Below are 27,659 nucleotides of genomic sequence, written 5' to 3' on the forward strand. Positions count from 1 at the left end.
TACTGGTGGTGAATGCAACTCGTGAGCCAAAAGAGCTTTTGTGCATGACTGTCGTTATTGAAACAATACAAAGAGCCTTGCTCAGTATTGTGAAAGTGAGATGAGGGGGAATAATTTGGTACTAATTGAGACAGCATTCTTTGAGTAGAGGCTTTCCTCTGCCACAAGAGGGCAGCGTAACAAAACACAAGTCCACTGGGCTGCCCTCAGTTCTGACTGAATAATAAGGTGGTTTAAATTAACAGTCCAAAGTATTTTCTTACTCATAATAAACTTCAAGTTGTAGGTTTCTGATGTGTCTTTGGCTGACATCACAGGAAAGTTAGTAAAGATACAATACAGTACCTTGTAAGGCAAACAGTGGTGAAAAACAAGGAATTCACTGAAAACACAAAAACCTCTATTACATAAAAAACAAGCAATTCAACAACCAACAGACCTCCATATATAAACAAAATAATTAAAAGTTGCATTGCCATTAATTGGCTGCCTGCAGGCACTGTAAAGGCTGGGCAACAGTTTCCTATCAGTCCAGTTAATATGGGCAACAACAGCAAAACATCTTTGTGGCACAAGTCGGTCAGAGATTTACAGACTTACAAGGCTGACAAAATTAATCACACACAATTACATGAAAAAAACAACAACCTGCAATCAGCTGTCCAACTGTGATCGATACATTTTGGAAACATTGATCTCGGCCAAACGGGCTTCTCCTTTCAGGCGCTGGTATCTTTGCTGAAGTTAAAATAATACGCGAGTGAGCTGTCGATTAAAAGAAATATCTCTGTCTGTGCGCATTTGCATAGAACAGCTCACAAACGAGGAGCCAGGTGTGACGGTTATGTTATCTGCAGGTGCTGACATGAATCATAACTGACCCACAAAACGAGAGAGGCAGTTTCTAGTTTGTTGTGTTTTGTAGCATTTGTTAAAAGTCACTACTGAGGTTTCGATTAAAAACAAAACAAAGAAAGAAAGGAATAAAAAGTAGTGTGCTTGTTTACACTTGAACTGCAGGTGCAAACATGTAAACAGGTTAAAATGTGATTAAATTAGTAGTGTTAGTTGAAGTGTAAGCACTGGAAGGAGCTTAGTAGTCAGTTGAAGTGTTAGAGAGGCCGCTGAAATCAGTTGAAGAGTTATGGATGAAAACTTTTCAACCTTCACCTTTTTATTCGCTGTTGGTGATTATATGTGTATTGTGTTGAATGTAGTTAAATTGAAGAGTAAAAGCTGAAGGCAGCGGACGTGAACTGAAATTTCTGTTTATGTCTGAGGCACGAAAGCAACTGAAATATCAGCTTACGTGCAAACGCTGAAAGTCTTTGAATCATCCGTTAGGGAGATGAAAGCATTTGAACTGTCATTTGTAGCATATCAAATGACAGTTGAAGCGTTTGAACTCTCAGTTTAAGTTTAGGAGATGAAAGCAGCTCGTGTGAGTGCTGAAAACAGCTAAACAACTGGATGACGACAACATTTTGAAGTTTGAATGGTGAGTCCATGTCAAAGTATGCTGAAGTAGACAATAAAGCATCCAGAATATTATTAATAAAGATATAAATACGAGAATATGATAATACATCTAAATGCTAGCTCATGCTATACAATCTACTCCTGTGCCTACAATAAATTTATTGGGGCTTGAGATTATTCTACTGGAGCAGCCGCTGCTTTTTGGCTTTTAAGAGCAGGTCATATAAGCAGGCTGCAATTTATTGGTTGCTGAGTATAGTAGATATCTGGCAGTTAAAAAGGTCAGAAAAGATGTCATGCAGCATAATCACAATTTGGCCCAAAGTGCATACCAGTGATACAGGCTTACAGATACAGGTAAAGGCTTCCAAAGAATTGTAGTGAAAAATATTTCATGGATATGTGCTTCGATAAATGCTGATTTCAAGCTCAACTGCATAGCTTAGTTTCCAGCAGTACTGTGTGCAATGCAAATATACTGCAAAGTAAGTGCAGTTTTGTTGTTGCATTGGAAAACAGGTTTATATTGTGTTTTAATAAGTTATTGTTGCAAACAGCTGATATTAAAATGTGCTGTATGTGGGAGATAATCTTCAGTTTGGATGCATGTACGTCTGGTAATAAGAATAGGGAGTAAAATATTTTGGAGAACACTAAAATTTTGGCTCTTTAAAAGTTCAACATAATCATCTATTCACCAACGTCCCGTCTACTGCATGTGCTCAGACATGTAACTCCTCGGCCTGCTGTACGCTCCTGCTGAAATTAAGGGTCACTGGGGTCCCGACTTTAAGCTGGAGTCCAAGGTCCAAGGTATGTGGGCCCAAGGCAATTTATGAGCATGCTGGTTCAAGATCGAAGGCCTTCCCTGGGTTTCATTCCTACACAGCACCATTCTGCAGGCGGTCGGGGGTGAAGCAGCCGTTGGTCTTACAGCTGCTTTCCGCTCTCTTGGTCCAGGTCAGCTTGTTCCTGGCCTTCCAGCGCTGAGCCAGCGGCTCCATGAACAAAGAGAGCGAGGAGAGCAGATAGCAGAGCCCAGCCAGGTAGAAAGAACAGTCGTAAGTCTGAGTGTAGTCGTACAGGAAGCCTGCAAAACACAAACACAGGCACACTTTAAAAATCTTTGTGTTCATTCGGAACATTTATTTTTTATACATACTGTAGAGAGAACTGGATCAAGCCTGTAGAAAGGTTTTTATTTTTTTATTTTTGTCCGTACAGCATAAAAACATAATTGAAAGACATTTTAATTACTGGGAATCAATGTGATGATGTAATCAATGTAGACCAATTTGGAGCCGAAGTCACAGCTACGTCACTGGCAGTTAAGTTATGCTGAGGAACTCAGAGGAACAGTTGTGGTATATAGTATGTCGATTTTTGTCAAAAATTGACAAATTAAAAAAAAAAATTCAATAAAATTCCTGAAGTGGGTCAATTATAGTCTTTTGATACGTATTAGGTCATAATATGGCTGGAAATTACAGAAAAACCCATAATATGCGATTTCCCAAAGCTGAAAAAAAGTCAAAAATTGTCACATTTTAAGTAGTCTAAAAATGCTTCAAATGGGTCAATTATAGTCTGTTGATACATATTAGAGCATAATATGGCCAAAAATGACAGAAAAACACCATATTATGGGATGTCCAAAAATGACCCCCTCAAAAAAAAAAAAATAAACATGCCTAAAAATAATATATATAATATATTTCATAATATTTAATATATATAATAGTTTTTGGACATAATATTTCCAAAAACTGAAAAAAGTCATACTATAGCATGTCAAGTTTTTTGTCAATTCAATTTTTTTCAAATGCCTAAAAATGCTAGAAATGGATCTATTATACTCTGTTGAGTATCTGCATGGCTAAAGTGACATCACAACATCAGACTGGGGCCAGCATGGAGCTCTAATGCAGCAGGTTATCTCCTGTCTGTTCACATCCAATATTTTCTAGCTATGTGGACGCGGCTGGGCAGAGAAAATGGAAAGTGATGAACTGCTGGTGGCTGCTAGGAGAAACCAAATGAGACACTCTCAGTCATGTACAAGTGGTAGGCCACCGTAGGTTCTCTACACGCTTGATAAGAGAGATGTGAGGGGAGGAGTAATCTGTAACCTCACCACTAGATGCCACTAAATCCTTCACACTGGACCTTGAGGCCCTTTAATAAGAACAACTTTTGGGTTGCCAAAGGTTGATGTTTAATGTATTCTCGCAAAACACTTGCTCCATCTTTTTAGCTCCTCGTTTCATCTGCAGAACGTCCACACTGCATTTTTGTGATCGAATCCATTGATCAAAAAAGAAAACCTCAAGCATTTACGTTTACCGCTGCAGACTTGATGGATGATCGCAACCTTTTCTTATTCCAAACTCATCTCATACAGATGCTTGGTCAGGACCTCTGGCAACACTTTCTAACAACAGGCAGTCATATGTGTCAAACTATGAATAGTTTAGTCTTTTATGTGGGTGGAAGCTGTGGTGAATGTTATGAATTCAAACAAAACTACATGGTTATTTTTAGGAAGAGATCACGGCTTGGGCTGATATCATTAAGTTTGTTAGGTAAATTAAGTTATATAGTAAGTTAAGATATTTACCATGAAGTGAACCCATTATGTTTCCTGTTTGAGAGACACTCCATAAGTCCACATTACAGAGGGCTCACATTGACTTCAGTGTAAACTATACTTTGTTGTAATCTGTTTTTTAACATGTTAACATAACAAAAAGTGACCCCGGACCAGATAAAAGCAGGTATGACAACATTAAAGCTGCTGCAGCGAAAGTTAACATACAGTTTGTCATCCCGAGAGCTGAGCTGTATATGCAAACAGCAATGTTATCTCAACCTGTGGCCTGAAGGAGGGACCACAGTTTGCCTGATGTCCATTTCTTACTTGAACTGCAGGGACGGTAAACAGAGCCACATGCTATTTCCGTTCCATCCCAAAGGGGGTCATTAGTCACATTTCACCCCCCCGAAATCCATAAGCTTCTCTGAGGGGATTGCCCAAGACAGTGGGCAGGGACCATGTCATCAGGTTCAAGGGAACCCCCCGGTTTAACAGGAGCCAAACATTACCTAAGGGCATGAAGAGTTGTTTTTCCTAGAAATACCTCTCATGTTCGTCAAAGAAAAATGTGGGTTAATAGTGATGAGACAGCTGCGCAAGTTTCAGAGTCCTACACATTAAAGATAAAATCAGGTTTGATTCATACAGCAGTTCATGTGTTGCACAGATGATTGATGTATTTTGTCGTTTCTTTTGGCTGACCTAGAAAAGATGCAGTTCATTAGAAGGAATCTGCCACAACCTGATGGAACAAAAAAAAAATCCACACCCCAACAAAAATCTCATTCCAGATTAGAAACAGCTCTCTAAGACGAACAAAGGCAATCTGCCATCACTTAAACAAAGTGAGCCACACAAACAACTCTGTTATTCTACTTCAACTCGCTTCTAGGCAAGATGAAACTTGACCCAGTAACCCTTGTATGCATTTTTGTCACAAAGCAACTGCAAAATCCCAGTCTGCATTGGGGGCTGCACTGACTATAGGTTGTTTTTCTCCTGTGAGTTTCAGTTTTCAAACTTTTGCACTCTCAAGGAATTCGGGGCCCCATGGAAATATGTGCCACAGCACCCCCCAAAAATATATATGTGCATAAGAAAGGCTTATCAGCCCCTTTACTGATCCCCCCACTCACTGTTTGAATGCCATATGGATAGAGACACACACAAGAAAACACAGAAACATGTACAAACCTCACCTTTCCCTCCATGAAACATATCACTTCAAAACAGTAACGTCATGGCTACAATCCAGTACATATGCAGTGCACATGTATGCCTTTGTTATTGTGTGCATGTGGAAAAGTGGGTTAGCACATGCATGACTGACGGTTTTCCATGACGTGATCCACTCACCTGCCAAAGGGGGTCCTGTGAGGCAACCCAGGCCAACAAAGAACATGGAGAAGCCCATGGAATTGTTGAGTTTGTCCGACCCGACGAGATCTACCTGCAGAGCACAACAACACATTTAACGTGAAGCTCTCCATCGGGTTGTTCTGTTTAGAGAAATGTATTTCACATATACTTAACATATACGTTCACACATCCTGAATAGCCTCAAGGTATGGTGTGTAAAAAATGAAAAAGAACAGTTCATCAGGTTCAACATGATGGATTATCTGTCAAAGGGTCAAATATCTTCAGGTTGATATACATGAAAGGGTCAAAAAAGTATGGTAAGCTTTGTTCAAATGGAGTGTATCTTTGATTGTTAATGTCAGAATAAATCACCACAACAGATAATTGAAGGAAAAAACAAAGACACAAAATCAAAACTTCCTCCAGCAATATAAAAATGGAGAAGCTAATGCTAATGCTAGCTCCAGACCCAGACTTTTGGAGGAGGAGGACGAGTTAGGTGCAGCCACACTGCAGAGGAAATAACAAGAAGCTGGTGGACTGAACATGAGCAAAATATTATTAATTCTCTGTCTGTAATGAATCTAATGGCACCAATAAAAAATGTATATAAATATATAAAGATTATAAATAGGTTAAAAGAAATGCTTGATTTAAAAAAAAAGTGGGGACACTGCATGAAATGTAAATAAAAGTTGAATGTATTAAAACTAGAATGAAAAAAAAAAGTTCCCAGTATGACATTAGATATTTTGTCTTCTTAGTAGTAGTATGCCCAATGTACTACTGTGTGTTTTTTTGTGGCATTTTGTGGCAAAACATGCTATAATATGGTGTTTCTTGTAAATATTTTTGGACATACAATTCTATTACCATGATCAGTGCTATTCTGAAGCGTTTTTAGGCATTTTTAGACAAACTTCACTCTGACGATTTTGTGTGGTCTATAACGTGGAGTTATGCTGGTTTTTTATTTATTTATTTGGACATGCGTTACTATTACCATGATTTTTGGCCTTTTTGGACAGACTTCACTATGGTGTATTTTTGTTGTTGTTTTTTTTCAATTTTTGGACATACTATGATATGGTTTTTGGACATACAACACTATAGCCATGGTCAATACGTACACTACTACACAGGATTTTTAGACATTTTTTTACAAACTTCACTATGACCATTTTTTAAAAACTTTTCGACATACAATACTAGGGTTTTATTATGCATTGGTACAATTGTATTTTTTTTCCTCACTGATTAAGAAGCAGCATTGTGTCTCCATCACCTGTTATAACTTCAATTATGGGTTTATTTCATTGCTTTTCAAACATTAATGATGTAAGAAACCTTCTGCTGATTAGATTCAATTGTTGCTGTGCTGAAAGACGTTTCAGTAAATTTGGGAGTGGCAGCAGCTTTGAGCCTTGTGTTTTTAATGTTGCCCTTGGTATAATCCTTTTGTATTACAGACTAAGACCTTTAATGCACCTGCCTGTCAACAACAGCTCTTAAATGCAACGTCAAACAAGGTGACATGTCAGCATGCTATAAAACAAATCTATAAAATAATCTATGATTTGATCTAGGTTGCTGATCTGAAGAAGATAATAGGATTGACTGGTTCTTCCATTCACATTCAGAATAGTCCCAGAGGCATGTCCTGCCCTTTGAGACCACACCACCATCGCCCTGTGACATCACACCACATACGTTCTGCTCTCAGGTGTGATATGACCTGACGATACTCGATATGCGCTGACTCAATATGTCGTTCCACCCATGAAGGCAGTTGGGAATCATCTCCAACGGTCAAGGATACTTTTCAGTTTCAGTGCGTGACACAATGATGTCATGAAGGCACATTCTCATGGTGCTAAAGTCCCGAAACACAATACACTTCAATGAGATCTCAACAGATTTCAGAGTCCGATTACTGTCGTTGTTGGAGCCAATTTACATAATTTGATTCTTATTGACGTGCATATATGTCATGCCATTTCTGTGATAATGAAAAATAAAGTTTAAAAATTGTGGAATTGATCTGTCCTCCTCCTAACAAAGTCATCCATACCTGTCTAAACAGTAGAGGGACGACAGCTGAGCAGGTCACTGTTTGCTTTGTGAGCTTTTAGAGACGAGGAGTGAACATTACTAAAAAATTTTTTTGTTATTGATAATAGTCGACCTAAGAGAATATTTGTTGGTAATCTTGGCTAAATACATGTCTTTCTCTGAATTTTAATTAAAATTAGGTTATAGTCAATATTATGTGTTTGTTATTTCATAACAATTAACTGTCAAGCTTCCTGAAAGAATAATGTGATTTGGCACTAATAACATCAAATAAGCAGTATTTTCCTTATAATTAGGGGAATTATCGTTAACCTTTATTTTTTATTGTGTAAAGCTGTATGCCCGTAGAATTTCTGCATGTTCAGCTTCCATGCTCTGCACTGAATAAAGTGCTATAGATTATGTTAGCAATTAGATATAATTATTTGGAATACCACTGAACAATGTTTCCATTTCTTGACAATAGGTACTGAATGAGTCCACCTATTCTATTCCAGGAACCTTCCAATGAATATAAAGCTGCACACCAGCTCTTTTATAGGGAATTATTATAAAGCTATTGCACCTTCGAAGTAAATCATAACTGAAAATGAAAACCGTAGAGGTTCACTGGCTTTAAAAAAGTATAAACACGTAGTCATGTTCATATATAGGATGATCTCCTTACTAGAACGGGCAGCAGCAGCGCCATGTATCCACCACAGAAGATTGCAAAGAAGATGGCGTAGACCATCAGCAGGATGTAGGAGGTGGCCAGTGGGGAGAGCAGGTTGACCACACCACAGAGGATCAGGTAAGCCTTGTGGTAGTGGTATTTATGGAACAGGTTCCTGTCTGCCACCCAGCCCGAGGCCAGCTGGGCGATGGTCTCTGTGATACCTGAAACAGAAGCAGACAGGTGACGCTTAGCAGTGTCAAAGTAAAATGGTGAGATGAAGTTGAGCCTGGTGGGGAGAGCAAAAGGGGGAGGGGGGATAAGGCAAGTGTACAGGAGACTTCAGTAAAAAACTTTTTTTTCTTTTTGAATGCATGTGCACAAAAATAATTGGAAAAAGTAAAGAAGGATTTTCCAAACTGTTTCTTTAAGGAAGCAATAAAAGAGGAGAGGCAGACTGGTGAGTGCAGACAATAAAATATTCAGTTAGTCACAGGAAGCTGCTCTTTAGTAATGGAGTTTTTGAAGGAATCTGAAAAACAAGAGCATCACGGCTCTCTTCACCTTCAGATAGAAATGGGTTCAATAATAATGCAGCTTCACATTTAACATTAAGAAAACAGATTCAGTCGAGCCACAATCACATGTCCAGTTACAAGAGTAATTATCTGCATAAAGCAGAATTAATATTAAATAATATGAATAAATACTACACACTACAGAAACATACATTTTAAAGACTTATTTCACCCACATTTAAAAACAAAAACAAACAACAGTAAACAGCATCTATCCATGCAGATAATTCAGTCCGGGCTTGTATGACTGCCTGTCCCACCCTGATTATTTTACCTGTCCTGCCCTGTTCAGACACAACGACCAACACTCTGATAATCATTATTTCCAATGGCTTTTTGCTGCATCAAGCAAAGGATCCTGCTGTGAAAAATACCTGCACTGGCCATTAGATATTTATATTGTGCGTGGCTGAATTCCCTGACCATAAAACAACTCTTTGCCTTGTTTTGAGACCTCGGGAGGAGAGCCCCTGAACCCTTACAGCCCCCCTAAAGGCCCTCAGCCCTTGTAATTTGGCCCTAACTGGCCCTTAAAGTTCCACATAAACTTTTAACCATTTCCATTCATCTGCCACACCACCAGCTCCCCTCCAGTCACGTGCAGACACATTTCCTGTCTCATAAAACAGTCAAAACATTTGTCCTTTGGTGTTTAGAGAATCCTGGTGGGAACTGATGCTGACACAGAAAGAGTTAAAGCTGCAGCTAAGGTCATCTATGTGGGCATCTACCCAAAGTTACATGCACAGACTTACAATATTATGCTTAATGAGAAGAAAGCATGCATGAGATATGAGTGTGCACCTATATGTGTGGGTGTGTACAGACACAGTAGAGTTGCTAGTGAGGACATCTTGGCTGGTCCTCACTTTTTCAAAGACCTGTTTGAGAGTTAAGGTTCAGATTAGGGTTAGGTGTAGGTCAGGGTTAGGGTAAGGGTTGGGGTTAGGCATTTAGTTGTGATGGTTAAGGTTTGGGTAAGGGGCTCGGGAATGCCTTAAGTCAATGAAGGGTCCTCACAATGACAGAAGTACAAGGACGTGTGTGTGTATGTGAGGGTGGGGCAAGGACAGAATGTGAGACAACAATGGTGCTCTGCAGCAAAACTACCCAGGTCTGCATTAATAACAAACGTGATGTCTAGACAAGTCTATTTCAGGTCCTAGTTGTTTTTATCCTCAAGGAGGTTTCCACACATAATGGGTGGCAACAAATCCATCTGTTAACATCTGTATTACACTGACAACACCCAGGCAAACTACTCATTATGCACTCCATCCCATCTGATTGATTGTTTGCTCCAGTCGGGTATGATGACTGGGCAGATATTTGCTGTTCTCTGCTGAGGTCAACTGGAACGCGATAGGCGGTGCGGAAACTGCAGTGGTGTATTGACCGCCGCAGGAATAGCTACAAGCAGGCAGCGCTGAGCCATTGATCAATGAAACAAACTGGTTCTATGCAGATCACAGTTACCCATCCTCTGCTCAGCCTCTGCACCACAACTGCACAGGCTGCTCCACTGGCACTCAGTTTGAACTCAAAACATAAAAACCTGCTGAATATTGATTAGTTTGCATACAGTTTGTTTACCAAGAACAGTATGCAGATGTATCTATTGTAATGTAAGGCTATGTTCATCTCAGTGTGGATGCAATTAATAATCAGCTACGGTACATTTTCACTCTTCAAGGCTTTGAATGAACCTCACATGAATAAAAAATGGAATACTTCGTCACCTCAGCTTTCCTTACATAACTGACTCTCGAGCGTTTCTCTCCTCCGAGGTTAGGAAGATGACATGAGGCAGCTGTGCTGTGTTTATGTGTCCTCCTCTAGCGACCCAAGACAGTGTCCTGGGGTGTCCCCTGCTTGCATACAGACGAGTTGTGAGTTTGTTTGTGTGTTTTAGCCTCAGCAGGTTGGTTCAGGCCTGCAGCTGTTCCTGTTCAAACTCGGTACACTGCAGTTTAAATTTGGCCTCTCCAAGTAGCACCTTAAGCCAACTGCATCAGGGATGTTATTAGTCTTCTGTAATGCTGACAGGTATGGAAGGTGTGCAGTGTGTGCATGCCTCTGGGCATTAACAGACCATCAGGGGTTGTGGGAGCAGTGGTTCCACTCCCTTTGCTTCAAAGAGGAACATTTAGTCACTTGATTAAAGCAAAGGGTTATAAAAGGCATGTTGGTTTTCCCAGCTTCTCTGAGGTTACACTTGGCTCGTCTTGCTTCCTCTTTTGTGCGTCTTGCCACCTCAGTGCTCCTCTGCAAAGTATCAGCCACTTTAGAACTGAACTCGGACAAAATTGGGAGCCCCTCTTGTCACCATGCCAACAACTTTACTCAGTTAGCTGTTGCTTAGCGACTCGAGACTCGGGGTGAGGAAGAGACTGACCCGGACTATAGTGGCCTCCCTCCCTGAGCCGAGTCAATGGGCCTCTATGACAAGTGCTGGGTCGGGGAAAGGGGGACAGCGGGACACTGGGATGGTGGCTTTGTGGTGTGGGGGGCACCCCGTCTCTCTCGCTCTGTCTCTCTTTCACTGCACGTGACCAGAGAATGTGACAGAACAAACGTGTCTGAGCCAAGAGGGTCCCTCAGTCTTGCTGCTCACTGGCACTGATCGCTGGCATGAAGCTCAGAAGTAGCCCCACAGATCATCAGGGGGAATTCAGACATCTATATCCTCTGACGTTAGTTATACTTTGATAGAAACCATGTAGAGATACTACAGGTTTAAGCACCTATAAAGCACATTTGTCAGTTAATTTTAGTGTTGTTTGCGTAATTCTGTATTGAAGTTATTTGACCCCAATCTTACTTTTGGCTCAAACCATCAATGTTTTCATCGTGGCTGTGCTTTTTGTGCAGGCCATAGTGTTCTTTGAGATCTTCCTTCCACAATTTTTCTCCTGCAAAGGTAGTAACAAGCTGCTGTTACAAACAAACGCTAACATCCGGGTCTGAAAAGTGGAGCCAATTCTGAAGTGCCTTTAACCTGCATTCTTTCCAATGGCCAGCAGGGGGCGACTCCACTGGCTGCAAAAAGAAGTCCTGTATCAAAGTGTATGGAAAAAATTAACCTACTTCTCATTTGATTTATTACCTCAATAAACATTTTACTAACGAGTTTATGATCTCCATCGCTTATATATTTGTATTATATTTGTATTTGTATTATGGGTATATATACATTACAATGTACTATTTTTTTCAGGACACAGAAACAGTCTTTTAGGCGATCTAAAACCATTACCTCAAAAGCCAAAGAAGTGACGGATAATTCAAACAATCAGATTTAATTTCACACTGAAACATGTGATGTGAAGAAATGCCAGGACTTTTTGTGTTACTATACTGATAGCGTCTCTCTCCTCCTCTCCATTTATTTCATCCTAAACTACGTGATAACTGATGTGACCACTTAATTGTAACTATTATTATCTAAATGACACCTTTCATCAAAGGTACTGCTACCCCTGTCTGCTGAGGACAGATAACCAAGGGATGGATTACAAAATAGAAGCATGTAACTCATAAACATGCGATCCCATCTGGAGCATTTCAATTATTCACAAAGCCAGTCGAAGCGTTCTTAAAGAATTACATGCACATGTGGTCGGTGGTCAAAATGTTAATGCTGTTTTCTGTTCATATGGGGTGGCCTCAGAAATGGCATACTGCTGAACCCGCCTGTCCTGGCCAGTGGACCAAAGTTCAGCTTTTATGTAAGCACATTCATTACATAATACTGCAGAGTCTGAGCAGCTCACAAATAATTAATGCCTAGAAGTTGACTGAGGACTTTTTTGCTCGGCTCCTTAAACCCAGTCTTAAAGAAACCCGGACCTCCCCCGGCACAGTCCCTGTTGGAAGCCATATTCGTAAAGCAGTAATCTACCTATTATATCCAATCAGGCATCTGTCAGGTTTATAAAGGTTTACTTGACTGGTGTCGAATCCAGGAGATGAAAATTTGCTGCACTTTCATTGATAAAATCCACCAGTTTGAGGCTTCAAGTGCATTTAAATAATAGAAGTACGTCCAAACCTAACAAGAGTGCACTGTAATATAGCTACGGTAAGGTTTAATATACAGTTTGATCATGTGGTTTGAGACCAAGGAAAACACTGATCTGGCAGTTGGTGAGGGGTGGTGAATAATTTGGTCCACAGTCAGAACAAGTACTGCACCTTACAGGGCTACCCAAAAGGGGTGGTGTTTTTTTAAAAAAAAAGCCTCTAACAACTAATGCATATTAAAATATTCATAATATTCCAATAAAAAATATAAACGAGATTAAGAATGTAATGAAAAAATATAATTTAAATGTATCAAATGTTGTTGATATGCTTTGAAGTTACACTTCCGAGATTCAGCTGTGAGGTTGCGATTGATATCGTCTTTTAGAATTCTGTGGCTTTTTTTTTTTAACTCTGTGGCTTTGATAACTTTCTCTGGCTGCTCTTTTTTTAAAATCATATTACATTGTTGTTCTCGCTTCAGACACATCTGATTGTGACCAATAAGCAGAGTAAACGTTATCACATGGTTTGGTTCTGTGACGGCCCCGCCTATTTTTTCACTCTGGCGACGTAATTGTTTGTCTTTTTCTGAGGTGATCAGCTGATTCCACCAACCTGATATGGAGCACCTGGGCCCTGTGTTCCAGCTGGATAAAAGGGCAGCTGCCCTTTTTTGGTTCCTTTGGCGTTTCAGTCATTTCCACTTCACAACACCCTACCTTACATGATTAATACACCCACATTTACATGACTGAAACCACTGACGTACACACCTCATGCTTGGGTTACTTTAGGTTGTGTTACTTTATCTAAATAGATCTATTTTTCTTTCAGCTATGCACAGCGTCACTCACGTTTTTGTCATCTCCTTCGAGCCGGATCATGACAGTTCCCTTAGATTTAGTTAGAGGGGGAATAGCTTACAAAGTTAACAAACTATAGGCCCTCAGGGTTCATGGTTGAAGGATCTTGTTACTTTTGGACCGAGCCTGACCAGCTGTTTGCAAGTGTTTTCAGTGTTCAATGCTTACTGTACAGATATGAAAATGATGTCCATCTTCTTATCGATCTCCGAAAAGAGAATAAGCTCTAATTCCCAAAATGCAGGACTATTCCTTTAAGATGAATCATAAAAACAGAAAATATTGACCAGTTTTTGCCTCACCTGCCACAGAGATGATAAAGGAAGCGTCCATGGCGTCGATGCCCAGGGTTCTGGCTCGGGCAGACAGGTGGAAATAGGGGATGAAGTAGGCCAGCTGGCTGAAGACCAAGGACCAAGTGTAGATACAAAAGAATGGGTCCTTTAGCAGGGAGAAATCCAGTACTTTGGCTTTTATGACGGTCACCTCAGTCGGTGTGCTGACATGCGAGGGAATTCCAACAATGGTGGACCCATTCATGCTGCCATTGACCTCCGTTGAGCTGTCTGGAGTTGTGGGTTTACACTGACCCAAGTCGTGGTGAGGTTCATGGCCGTTCACACCATTGAGGACCAGTCTGGTCAGTTCAGGGTTCCCTGACTGGTCCTGGAGTCTCTGAGTACATTGGCCCCCCTGGGTCTCAGTGTCCGCGTGAGGGGGAGGCGGAGGGGATGGGAATGAGTCTGCTTTGGAGATGCCATTGGACAAGTGAGAGGAGCCATTCAAGCAGCTCTTAGAGTGTTCCTTCTCTGAGGAACTCTTGATGGAAACAGCGGGGCTCTTTTGAATGGGAGGGTTTGACCCGGGAGGCTTCACGTTGATGGGTCGCAGAAGCATCCCAGAGGCCACCAGATTCAGCATGAGGCCGCCAAGAATCAGCATAGCGCCTGCGGGGAAGAAAGAAAGCTCAGGATCTCAACTGTCACCTTGTATGTGCAATTTTAAAAACAAAAACAAACTCACATATATTATACAGTATGCACCAATCATTAACAGCATACCTTGCCAAGCATACTTGTCCAGGAGCAGCTGAGTGAACGGAGCAAGGGCAAAGGTCAAACCCATCCCAGAACGCCCGATCGCATATGCTGTTGCTAATCTCTTTCTGAAGTACATCGCTGTGACCACCGAGAAGGCTTGGTATAGTAGTGAAAAACCAATTCCTAAGAGGAGAAGAGAAGGTTATCATTATCATATAAATTGTGTCTTTCACAGGAATGTGGGCAGAGGAGAGGAGAGATTTTGATAGATAGGGAGAAATATCTTCATGCAGAGAATGACTTTGGTTGACTTTTAGCCATCAGAGGCAACAACAGGTTTGGTCTTGAGGTATTTTGGCGTGCCACAGATTTCAACTCACCAACTATTACTCCCATGCTGATGTAGAGGAACACCACACTGTTGGCGAAAATACTAATGACGAAGCCTCCACTAACCAGCACGGCCCCGACGATGGAGGTCACCCTGGCTCCGACCTTGGCACAGGCCACCGAGGCAATGGGTGCTGCAGAGGATACAGGAGAAGGAAGGGCAAAGATAAAAGGGGTTAAAGATTTGCTATCTTCTTAAAAAATAGCGAGATAAAGGGTAGATAGGACACAATTATATAAGAAAATAGCAGAAACATCACCTTTATATCCAGAATAAAGACATTTTAACCATTTGTGAAACATGATGACGTATGTAAACATGTGCACTGTGCACAGCTCAGCATCTGTGTGCTGCAAGCGCAAGTTACTATTAGTGTCCACTGTTAATTTATCTATTCTGACAACCAAACACACAACAATCAGTTTTAAATAAATTATTAAAGTTTGCTAACTCGTCTGGACAGTTGAGGCAAACAACACTTCCTGTCAAAGGGTCTATAAACTCAGGCGGAGCTGTGTAGGAGATCTTTCTGATACGAACCTCCAGACAGACGCAGACTGGACATGATGGAGCCGATCCAGCTGATGCTCTCCGACGAGCCTCCAAACTCATCTTGGAATGCCACAAAGAAGATCCCAAAGCTCTTCAGTGTTCCCATCACTAGTACGTTAACCTGCGGGCGCATGCACATATGCATGTAAATTATGGGGGAAAGATCAGAACGAGGAGAGAGGTAAAGACATTATTTCAGGCCAAACCCTCTGAACCCCACAAACCTTTTGACGGGTGCTCTCTAAAAAAAAAAAAAACGTACAAAGAACATTAAAAACAAAACCACAGCCAAGAGGACAGGAGAAGTTATAAGTAGAGGTTGTAAAAATGTAAATAATCCAATTGAATGGAAGGTGGAAAGCCTTTTTTTAATTTGAGTTGGTAGGAAAAAAAACATTTTTCCTTCGCCTTTTTTGCCTATTTTTGTAAAATACAGTTTTAACCCTCTTGTTATGTTCGTTTTCCAGGAACAGTAATAATGGTCGTGGGTCAATTTGACCCCGGGCATGTTTAATTATCCAACAGTGTCAGAAACCAAAAAAATCCCAATAAACATTGTTTATATTTCATTAATAACTCCATTACTAACCATTTCAATCAATATTTAGTGCAATGGTTTTCTTTACCTCTCACAGATCACGGTTCAGTGATCTTTTTTCATAAAAAATGCATGCTGAAACTTTTTATGAACATTGGAAAGACCAACATATAAAATACAATGGTTTTACATGATGTTAAATTTTATGACATTTTACCTTTTTTTCTTTTTGTGAAAAAATACTTTTAACTATTAAAAAAATATATATTTTTATTACTTTGAAATCGGTCAATTTGACCTGCAACATAACAGGAGGGTTAAAGAAATTCAACTTGTGTTTTTTTAGTTAATAATTTATGGCATAATAACTGTATAATAGTGCATAAAATAAACTTTCAGGTTCACCTGACTTTTAGCCATGATTGTGCTGTTTCCATAGAGATGAAGGAATTAAATATTTCAGGGAAAAAATGGGACCACACTGAATACAATGTGACAGGAGGTTCAAATTTAGTGTTTTTTCCACTGCCATCATCCAACTGAGAAATATATTCTCACACAATATATTTACTGTATTTTGGTGAACTATTCAACAATATTTGGCTAACTATGTGTAATGTATGCATGCAACTGAGGTGGACTTACCAGGAAGCAATGCAGCACCACCATCCAGCCCCAACCTCCATCTGGAGGCTCGTCATACTGGATCTCTTTCTCCTTCTCCTTCTTAGAGGTCATGGTATTCTTCCTGAACAGTTTCATGGCTGCCTTGGTTTCACTAGTGCGAAAGAAGAAAACATCAATAACTTTAAAATGCCTAATCAGAGGCATTGAACACATATTGTAGCATGATAGTATGTAGAATATGAAGCAGGGCCTGTAGCTGTGATGTTTATTAATATATTTCTTCTTCCTTAAAGTGCTTTTACAGAAAACGGTGGATCAAAAAGTCAATAAACTCATTCCGAACCCTTCAAAAAGACATCATAATAAGTTCACAGTCCAGAACTATCCTGCAGAGTTTTACTGTATTAACTTGTTAAGTCACTGAGCTGTGAAACAGGTCCGTTACAGTACAGCTAAACATGGTTACTTTTCCACCTCTTTTGCTCTGATTACAGCTACTATGCTGGACTCCATGTCTGAGCAGTGTTTACATTAGGTGCAAAAATTCAGTCATGTGTGTCTTGAAGCTTTCTGTCAGCACGTAACAGCATGCCCTCAGCATGGTGGGCGAAAGTTTGCTTTGATGGTGATGATGTTTTAACTTTGCCATGTTTCAATTTGTGATCTGAAAAGCCCCTGCTGCCTGCTCCTACATGCAGTTTTACTACAGAGAAAAACCTAGAAACACACACCTGTTTCTAGGAATTTACTATTGACTAACGTGAAACCCCACAGCTGCTGTTTTATTCAGATATTGGATTTAATGATTTGGGTACAAGAACTTAAAGCTGCAGTAATGACTTTTCCTTCCAGCCCATGCTGTCGCAGCAGCACTTTCCCTGTCAGAGTGAAGTTCCAGCAGAGATCAGAATAATCAGGTTATTTAAGACCAACTCAGCGCAGCGATGCTGAAGATAAAATAGCTTGTACTGGCTGGTGGCAGCAGCGGTCAGACAGGTTTATAATGGCTGACTGAGTGAATTGATAATTAAATGTTTCTTTGACAAAATGTCTTGTTTGGAGTGCATATAGTGTATGTGTAACTTATGAAGTTAAAACTGCAGCTTTGTGAGATGAACCTGTGCCCCCGTTGTGAGATAACTGAGGAGCGACCTGTCTGTGCCTGTGCTGAGAGCCAGATGCACCGCAGGCATAGCCTGACCTTGAATTACTTGAAGTGTTTCTTGCAACATCATCCCAAGACTTTGACTTGTGTCTGCAGATTTTTAACAAGCCTTATTAAAAAGAGACAAAACACCGGCACTCACAGATAAATACTATTCTTGTTTGTGTGGGCAAAAAGTAATGTGTCATAGCCTGAATCTGCTTTCAGTGCTTGGTGTTTGTAGCCGCAACAAGTTCACTACTCTGTTACTCTGTTACTTTACTTGAGTATTTCCATTTTATGTAACTTTATACTTCTACTCCACTACATTTTGAGGAAAATATTACAAATATAATACAAAGTAAACCTTATAACAGTATATAAAGTTGTTAAAATGAGCAAAATTAACATAAACATAAATGCATCAAAAATAATTATACAATTATATATTTGGAATATAAATAACAATCTGAGTCCATTCTGCATAACAAGTACTTTTACTTTTGATACTTCAAGTACATTCTGATGCTGATACTTTGTACTTTTACTTCAGTAAGTTTTGAAAACAGTAATTTTACTTGTAGTGGAATCATTTCGTAGTGTGGTATACCGTAAGTACTTTTACTTAACCCATTGAAGCCTGGAAAGCGTATACGTCGTTTCGTAGTATTTGTATATGTTCTCAAATACTTTTTGAATTTCATTTCTATCTGCTACAGAGGCTGAAAAATCGATTATTTAGTAGAAGCGTTCACACTTCTGTTAAATTTCCAGAAAAACTTCAGGTTTTAGGGGCTGATTTTAAAATCGCCCAGAGGTTTTACAGGCGTTTCAGGCGTCAATGGGTTAAGTAAGGGATCAGAATACTTCTTCCACCATTGCTTGTACCCAGTACATTACTGAGGATTTGAAACTGTGTGTGCTGCTACTTTCCATTATACATTGTTTGAAAAAAACAAACAGAACACATACTTTCCAGTTTCCAGACAAATACTGTAATATCAAGATTTTAACTAGAATTAAGTCCAAATTAAAATAAATAAAAACCTTTGCAGCTCTCTGTGGGGAACCGCTGAGAACCGGAGCCCACAGCTGGATGTGAGGGTGATATTGGGGCGATGCCAATAAGCAAACTCAGCTATTTACTGTATATACATACTTTATGTTGATTGTCCCAGCAAAGCATCTCCACAGAATCACAAGGTCATAGAAGGATGTGCATTACAAGTAGAGCTGAGCGATACAGCTAAAATCTTTCATGCTCGTTCTCAACAACGATGTATATGATAATACAGCAGGACTTCTGGCAGTTAAAAGAATAAACATGAAATAACTACATGGTAAAGCCTGTTTTTGTATACTCCATAATGCATGTTAGTAGAACAGCGCCGCTAGTTCGCTCCCACATGCAAGGATCAGAACGAAAATCGTTGACGTAAATTGTGAAAATTAAACGACAGAAATTACATTTTTATAATGTCCAGCTCTCATAACAAATGAATAGAAGAAGAAGAAGAAGAAGAAGAAGAATACTTTATTAATCCCACAATGGGGAAATTCAACCTCTGCATTTAACCCATCCTTTTTTACACACAAGTGAACACACCATGCAAGGAGCAGTGGGCAGCACATTACTGCGCCCGAATATTGATAATCTGTGGCTGATTTCATAGAATACAGGCAGTGGTGGAATGTAACTCAAGTGCTGTACTTAAGTACAATTTTGAGGTACTTTACTTGAGTATTTCCATTTTATGTAACTTTACACTTCTCCTCCACTACATTTTAGAGGCACATATTGTACTTCTTTCTCCACTACATTTATCTGACAGCTTTAGTTACTTTTCAATGAAGATTTAACATAATAAACATGATCAATTTAAAGTGATTAGACATGTTTTTAAATTAAACCTCATAACCATTTACAGTAGTTAAAATGAGCCCTATCTTTACTAAATTAAAATGCTGCTTACATCAATGCATCAATACAAATAATCCAATAATATATTTGGAATTTACTCTTAATTATTTACTCAGGGACGCACAGGGACTAAAAAAAGGCCCTGGGCTATTTCCAAAATGTAGGCCCCATAGCCCATACAAGATTATACGTTTAAATAACCACTTGCTACAAGCCTACTAGACAAGATATTCACAGCAAATTACATTTCACAATCAGTGATGACTGACTGACTTACTGACTGAGAAGGATGTTGTTGACATCTTCCCCTTTTTCTAGCAGATCAGAAGTGACACCATTGAAATGGAAATGAATGAAATAAACGCAGACTACACTGAATTATGGCACTGATAAATAATAATAAATTATCCTATTTGTCCCACTGTTGTTTTGATGTTAATATAGCTAATCAAATTTTTTTTCCGATGAACCACAAAGGCCACAGACAGGGTCTGTGGGACGGCCGTTCTGGACTTGGACAGAATTTCCTATCGGTCTGTCCGCCCCTGCTTTTACTTGTAATTTCACAGTGTGGTATTAGTACTTTTACTCAAGTAAGGGATCTGAATACTTTCTCCACCACTAAATACAGGTGGCTGCAAATCTCCATGCAAAGACAGAATACTATAATAATAATAACACTAATAATAACAATAATAATAAAAGTAATTATTATTATCATTCTATTATCATTCTGCTTCAGAATCAAGGTGATGATGTCTCATGCTGAGCCTCAGATGCTGAAAAGCAAAGAGACCTTGAACAAAGTGGAAGGAGCAGGCGTAGTTAACCTGTGTTTATCATCAGCTTTTTGTAGCCTGCATCACTAACTCAGTTCAGCAAGACATGTATAAGAAGCATAGACCACATTAGGCAGAGAGCACAGAGCGGATTAAAAGGGGAATGAATTGGGCCAGTGTACTGCGAGGAAAGTATTTCCCCCCCATGTGCTGTACACACGTTGTCCTCAGAGTGTGCTTGAGTGCATGTTTGTGAATGTGCCGGGGGTCTGAGGGTTTGAGCGATGGGGGATTGGAGATCAGAGCTTTGTAGTGTGGTATGAACACCATGTTACTGCACACTTTCACCACGAGATACTTTCTCCAACTCTTACATTGTGCTTCAAGCCTCATGTTAGATTTTAGTGAGATTACTTGGTGAATAATGTCCCTGTTTGACCTACACACCCTTTACATAGCTGTAAATCAACATTTTTTAAACAAAAGCATCAAAAATACCAATGAGACAGATTTTTCATCTCCACCTTCTAAAAGCTGTGCCAAGTCTGTGCTAGAAAGGAGAGAAAATCTGTGATGAGCAAACTGGAAACACGTTTAAAAAGGGCCCTGGGGGGCGTTCCCGGTGGCACACCTGGTAGAGCGCGTACCATAGAGGCATTGTCCTCGTAAGCGGGCGGCCCAGGTTCGAATCCGACTCGGAGCCCTTTCCCGCATGTCTTCCCCTCTGTCTCCCCCTTCACTCTGTCCTATCAATAAAGTCCAAAAATGGCCAAAAAAAGGCCCTGAGCAGTTTACTTGTAAACAAAAGTTATGTTTACATATTTAAATTCAGTGTTACTCACCAAAACACATGTAAAAAAATTGCAAAGCAAATTTTATTATTTTTATTTCAAATTCTGCATTGTCTACATTTAGCTCTATCACCTCACTCGCTGAAAAAACTGGCTGAAAATCTTGACATGTTACCGGCAACTGTCGACCACAGGAATTGCACACAATTATTGGCAGGAATATGTTTTGCATTACCGGCATGCTTGAGTCATGCTGGGGAACAATTATCTTCACCATCAGGATTGGCAAGTGAAATGACAAGGACATGATTCTTTTCAGGCTTGTCACCTGACAACTGTTGGCTGTATGTGTTGGAAAAAAAACAATCACTGCTTGAAGCTGCAGCGGGGCGAGTGTTTCTCCCTGCACACAGATCAATAGTATTGTGGACCTATACATGATATTCACATGTAAAAACTGAGTTAAATTATTAATTAAAATTTTATTGGTTTCATTTCTGTGACAAAAACCGCTGATGTTGACAAAATATTGTAAATGTAGCTGTTGAGTTCATCTGTAAATGTGCATTCATTCATTCATTCATCTTTAACCACTTATCCGCACTCGGGGGGCGGGGGCTGGAGCCGATCCCAGCTGACATTGGGCGAGAGGCGGGGTACACACTGAACAGGTCGCCATACTATCACAGACACACAGAGACAGACAATCACACTCTCATTCACACCTACGGGCAATTTTAGAGTCACTAATTAAACCTAAGTGCATGTTTTTGGACTGTGGGAGGAAGCCTGGAGGAGTACCTGGAGAGAACCCACGCTGACACTGGGAGAACATGCAAACTCCACATAGAAGAGCAGGCCAGAGTCAAACCGGCGACCCTCTTGCTGTGAGGCGAGAGTGCTGACCACTAAACCACCATGTAGCCCCATCTGTAAATGTTCCGCAGCGGTTTTCAGATTTTCAGTGATGGAGCTGTGCTTTTAGTTACATTACAGATTGCCCATTGAATCTACATTAGGCTTTACGTTACGTAATATAAGGGCATAGCTGCTTTGAGTGACAGGTGACATGCCGCTGCATTTACACTACTGGAGCTACAGGATCCACCCGCTTTGAGCTCCTCTGACACCTATAGGTGACATCACAGAAACCACGTCCATATTTTATACAGTCTATGATTCAGACGGTATCAAAAACATGTTGCATGTTTATACATTAAAGCATGTAAACAGTAGAAAAGTATGATCATGAAAATGAGCATAATAGGTTCAGATGCACATGGAAACAATTTGCGGTAATTGTTCCTCCTGTCCATGCTGGCTGGAAAAACATCAATTACTAACATGATGCCAGTGTCAGAGACAGGGGACAAAATCCACAGGCCTTGTTTTGTGCAAAAGTGCAGAAAAGTGTGGAAAGTAAAGCATAAGGTTAAAAATATAAATGTTGTATTTAATATGAGGCTTCAATAGACAGAAACATAAGCGTGATCTTCTAAAGTTTCAGCCTACTAACTGTCTACTGCAAGGGCTGAACCTAAAATGTAATATTTGCATAGCTTGTGGATTTTGTCTTTTGCACTGGAATCCAATTGATCTCCCTGCCAGAAGGACCAGGACAGAGAAACAAGTATGATCTCCCCTCCAGCATATGGAGCTCAAAACCTGCTGGTATCCAGAATCCCTTTCAGACTATGACGATTATAATCAAAGTTCAATAATGTCTCGTTTGGTCTCTATGGTTGCCATTTCCTGTGACTCTTAAAGGCTCCAAGCTTTGGAGATCAGACTCAGCGTGTAATGAGTCTAGCCAGTGTAGATGTTCTTCTTTTCTGAGTTCTTTTTTATCAATTTTTGGTCCAAAGTGAAATTTAAGTAAAGCCCAGAATACTGGACGATGATATTTGCAGAGAACGTTTAAACCATAAGAAAAAATGAATAAAAACCTCTCATAACTAGTCATGTAGCCTAATTCAGTAGTAGTCAGTAGCAGTGGTGGAATGTAACTAAGTACATTTACTCAAGTACTGCACTTAAGTACAATTTTGAGGTACATGTACTTTACTTGAGTATTTTCATTTTATGTAACTTTGTACTTCTACTTCACAACATTTTACGGCAAATATTGTACTTTTACTCCACTACATTTAGCTGACAGCTTTAGTTACTTTTCATGTCAAGATTAAATATTAAAAAACTGATCTTTTTTTTTTTTTTCAAATTAAACCTCATAACAGTATATTAAGTACTTTAAATGAGCCCTACCTTGAGAAAATTAAAATACTGCTTATATAAATGCATCACCAATAATACATTTTGAATATATAAAACAATCTGAGTGGGTCCACTCTTTCATAACGAGAACTTTTACTTTTGATACTGTAAGTACATTTTGATGCTGATACTTTTGTACTTTTACTTAAATATGTTTTGAATGCAGGACTTTAACTTGTAGTGGAGTAATTTCACAGTGTTGGTTATAGCACTTTACTTAAGTAAGGGATCTGAATACTTTTTCTACCACTGGTCAGTCACACTTCAGGTGCTCTGATGATTCAGTTGCATAAATTTCAGTCAGTTTTCCAAAATCGAAAATCTTTTTTAAGGTGAACTATTCCTTTAAGTTGCACAATTGCACAAAGGATTACTAAAATGCCAAAGACATGATTAAGTATTGGATATGATACAGCAGGGTATTAATTTACCAATGAAAATAAACATGCAGGAAAGGAGTGACAGGTATGCTGGTAACCCGAGCAGCGACAGCATCAGCAGCATATGTCACAGAAACAGCTACACTGTATAAACAAGCTTGTTAAGTTACCTGTTAATGCTGATTTGGTAGTTTGCCTGGAGGCTCTGCAGCTGAAGAATAGAGTCCGGATTCTATTCTCCGAGTGTCATTCTCAGTGTGGTCGAAGGGTCTTGTGTCTTCAACAGAATGAAAGTAAAAAATTTAAAGCACAAGTCATGTTGGCCAGATGTCCCTGCTCTGCTGACCTCTGAGCTCTCACCACACCCTCACTGAACAGGCAAGTGTCCACACCTGCAGAAGGAGCAGGAAAACCCCCCTTCATCCACAGCTGTGCTTTAAGAAACCCACCGGACTGCTTTTACAGGTTTATAGGGTCAACAGCTTTGTCCAGTTAAGGCACATTCACATTCAGTTTATTGCACAGCAAGACCGGAGACATTTGCAAACAAAAAAACACATTCAGACAGTGACAAGGAGCATGGACACTGATGAACAGCCCACTTAATCTCTCTTTTTTTTCTGTCAATCAGCTGTGTTCAGAGAGGTTCAGTCACATCAGATATCTGCACAGACATGTCTTTAGAATAATTACAGCAGCTGAAACATAGTTTATAGTTTGACACAGTTTCTAGCTGTCAAATTGTCCGACCGTGAGAGCTTGGCACAACCACAAGAAAAAGTGGGTCAAAGGAAGATACTGCTCCCTTCATAGTTACAAATTTAACTTCAACACATTCAGTTCTGAAGAAAAAAAAATTGGTAGTCTTAGAATACACATCTGCTGGCGTCACTGGAATTGATCCGTTTCATACAGTACACACCAAGACCGCAGCAATAGTAAAATGATACAACCCCCTGCAGCATTACTGTCCTTCAATGTAGCAAGAAAAAAGTTTTTGTAAAAATCTCTAACCATGCTCGTAGAAATTTTACTCAGACACTTGTGACTAAGGCTGCAACTATTGATTAATATGCCTATTATTTTCTTGATTATCTGTTTGGTCTATAAAATGTAAAATAAAAATAGAGAAAAGCTTCCATCCCAGTTTCCAAAGTCCAAAGTTATGTCTTTAAATGTCTTGTTTTGTCCAAAACCTCAAAATATTCAGTGTAATATGACATGAAACAGAGAAAAGCAGGAAATCTGCATATTTGAGAGGCTGAAAACTACATTTTATTCATGAAAAATCAGCGATTATTTGAACTGATTAGTCGACTAACTGTGGCAGCTCGAGTTGTGACTCGATATGAAATTCCAGTTCAGCCTCTCTGGGTGATCAGCAGAGGTGAACAAGTGTATATTTAAATCCCCCCAAGGACACAAAAGTAAAGTTTCTGGGCATTTTCAAAACTGCTTTTTGTGCAGATTTTGAATAGATAGCACACAATTCTCTAGGCTTGAGGATGAGCTCGTCAGCTAAACTTCACTTTTGCAGTTAGTTGCATTTCTTAGCATTTTTGGCTCTACCATAGATAAAAGTAAAGAAAATTGCAGTTATTGTTTGCCTGACTTTATCATTCATTAAAAATAAAACCCAAATTCCCAGCCTCCAACTCTGAGCACAGCTTCTCCTCTGCACTGAGTTGTGAGGAAATGCAGAGACATCAGTCCTGAGGAATTGTGAGATTATGTAGTAAATGCAGGGAGTTTAGCTCAGAGCTTTTGGCTTAGTCCACGCAGGCATACACAAACCACATTATTGTGAAGAAAAAACAGGGAGGTCTTACCGTGTGTAGCTGGGAGCTAGTTGTTATCTTCCCTTCACAGGCCTGTTGCATTGTGGTCCTCACTCAACTCAACACTGCTGGGAGGCAAAGAAAGGGTGGTTTATTAAAGACAGAAAAGTCACAAACACTGACACTTCAGGACGTCAACAGGGTGTGTGCCTTAAGATAATAAGAGACGAGAACCTGCTCTGACGCAATGTATGTGAAAAGTTTTTCAACCAAAAATAACTTTGGGGAGCCTCAGAGGATAACAGTTTGGAGGGTCACTTTGTGCTTGATTTCTCAGCAGAGGGAACATTTGGTGAGACAGAAATATTTCACCAATTCGGATAATGAATTAAAATCTAATTTGACCAATTTGTTTTGTTTTGTTTGGTCAACTTATATTTAAAAAGATTGATTTAGTATGCAAATAAGTCCATACCTGAAACCTCCTTCAGTCCTCGGTGCGCTTCTGCCCCAATGTTCAATTAGTGTAATTTGCGTAAATTGATGTTATCTCGCTCCGGGGTTGTGCGTCGCAGAAAGGCGTGCGCGTCACCGGTGAGGGACTTTTTGGCAGAGATAAATTGCTGCGGGACGTTTTTCTCCGGGGATGACCGTGCCATAACTTTCCCTCTATGCGCGAGTCCCTCTGAGTTGCATCTCACCTCAACATCGCTTGCTCTGCCGAGGAGCCGCAGATACACAGCAACCCCACACTGAGGAGAGAGAGACACGTGACTGAGACGTAGCAGTGAACCTCATCTAAGGGAGGAAAAAAAAAGCTCTGCGGTCAAAACATCAGAGCCGCCGCAGAGTTTTTACTCAGGTCCTGGACACTGGCAGTGCGCCACCAAGACGCACTGCACTGTCAGTGTGCACCGCAGATAGGACAACATGTGCGTGCATAGACAGCGGGACACACGGATGTCCTGCACCGTCCTGCAGAGGGAATCTCTGATTATTTCTGTATCCTGAGTCTAACCTACCGGTACATGAAAATCTGCATACACCTACTCCACTGTTACCTGTTCCTGCATGCTCCTCAATACATGTTGAGATCCAGTGGTGCAAGAAGTAAAAGTAGTGTAGAGATACTCCGTTACAAGTAAAAGTCTTGCATTTGTACTGTGCAGAAGTATAGAAATAAAGGCTGCTTTGAGAAGTCATTATACAGCTGGAATAAGGTTAGTAATCGAATGATTTTCAGCAGCTTTGGTAAATTATACAAAAATACAATTTACAATATAGTGATTTCACTTCTTGATCATATTAAGTTAGATGTTATTTTGCCATTAATTACTTTTTTTTTTTTAAAGTATTCCACAGAAAGGTGAAGTTTAATGTTTCAGGTTGTCGCCTGTTTTTAGACTTAAAACTTAAATTTCACTTTATTCAAAATCGAAGCACTTTCAAACCTTTAAAACACCAAAATTCAAGTGTTTTCAAGGATTTCCAGCACCAGTAGAGACCGTGTACAATAATACATCAGAATGTATTAGGTGATATAAATGTATATTTTTTCTATTGATAAACTGATTCCACTAAGTGACTAAAGCTTTATTTACATTAAAAATAAATGTAGTTAAGTAAAAAAAAAAGTGAAGAACAACATAAAAAAAACTTAAGTAAAATACAAGTACCTCAGAATTTTACTTAAGTATGGTACTTAACTAAATGTAATTAGTTATTTTCCCCATACTGATGAGATCCTTTTAATGTTTTAATGAATGATTGCAAACATTTAAGCTTTTGTTTTTTCATTTCTGGGATGTATGTGCC

General features: G+C 39.7%; 1 protein-coding gene across 2 annotated transcripts; it reads right to left on the reverse strand.

Moving 5' to 3' along the window:
• Positions 1-490: 490 nt before the first annotated feature.
• Positions 491-26,483, reverse strand: slc16a4 (solute carrier family 16 member 4). Of its 2 annotated transcripts, none has more exons than XM_059332758.1 (11): positions 26,320-26,483; positions 25,896-25,969; positions 24,237-24,343; positions 16,796-16,928; positions 15,601-15,733; positions 15,050-15,193; positions 14,691-14,852; positions 13,932-14,576; positions 8,175-8,386; positions 5,429-5,522; positions 491-2,569 (listed from the first exon to the last, which is right to left on the reverse strand). In XM_059332758.1, the coding sequence occupies exons 4-11, from the start codon at positions 16,910-16,912 to the stop codon at positions 2,361-2,363; spliced, it is 1,716 nt and encodes a 571-aa protein (XP_059188741.1). In that variant the 5' UTR covers positions 16,913-16,928; positions 24,237-24,343; positions 25,896-25,969; positions 26,320-26,483; the 3' UTR covers positions 491-2,360. The 2 variants fall into 2 exon arrangements, with proteins under 2 accessions (XP_059188741.1, XP_059188742.1); XM_059332759.1 differs by having other exon boundaries at positions 25,896-25,972.
• Positions 26,484-27,659: the final 1,176 nt, after the last annotated feature.

This window comes from Centropristis striata, chromosome 5 (genome assembly GCF_030273125.1).
Source record: "Centropristis striata isolate RG_2023a ecotype Rhode Island chromosome 5, C.striata_1.0, whole genome shotgun sequence".
NCBI lineage: Eukaryota > Metazoa > Chordata > Actinopteri > Perciformes > Serranidae > Centropristis > Centropristis striata.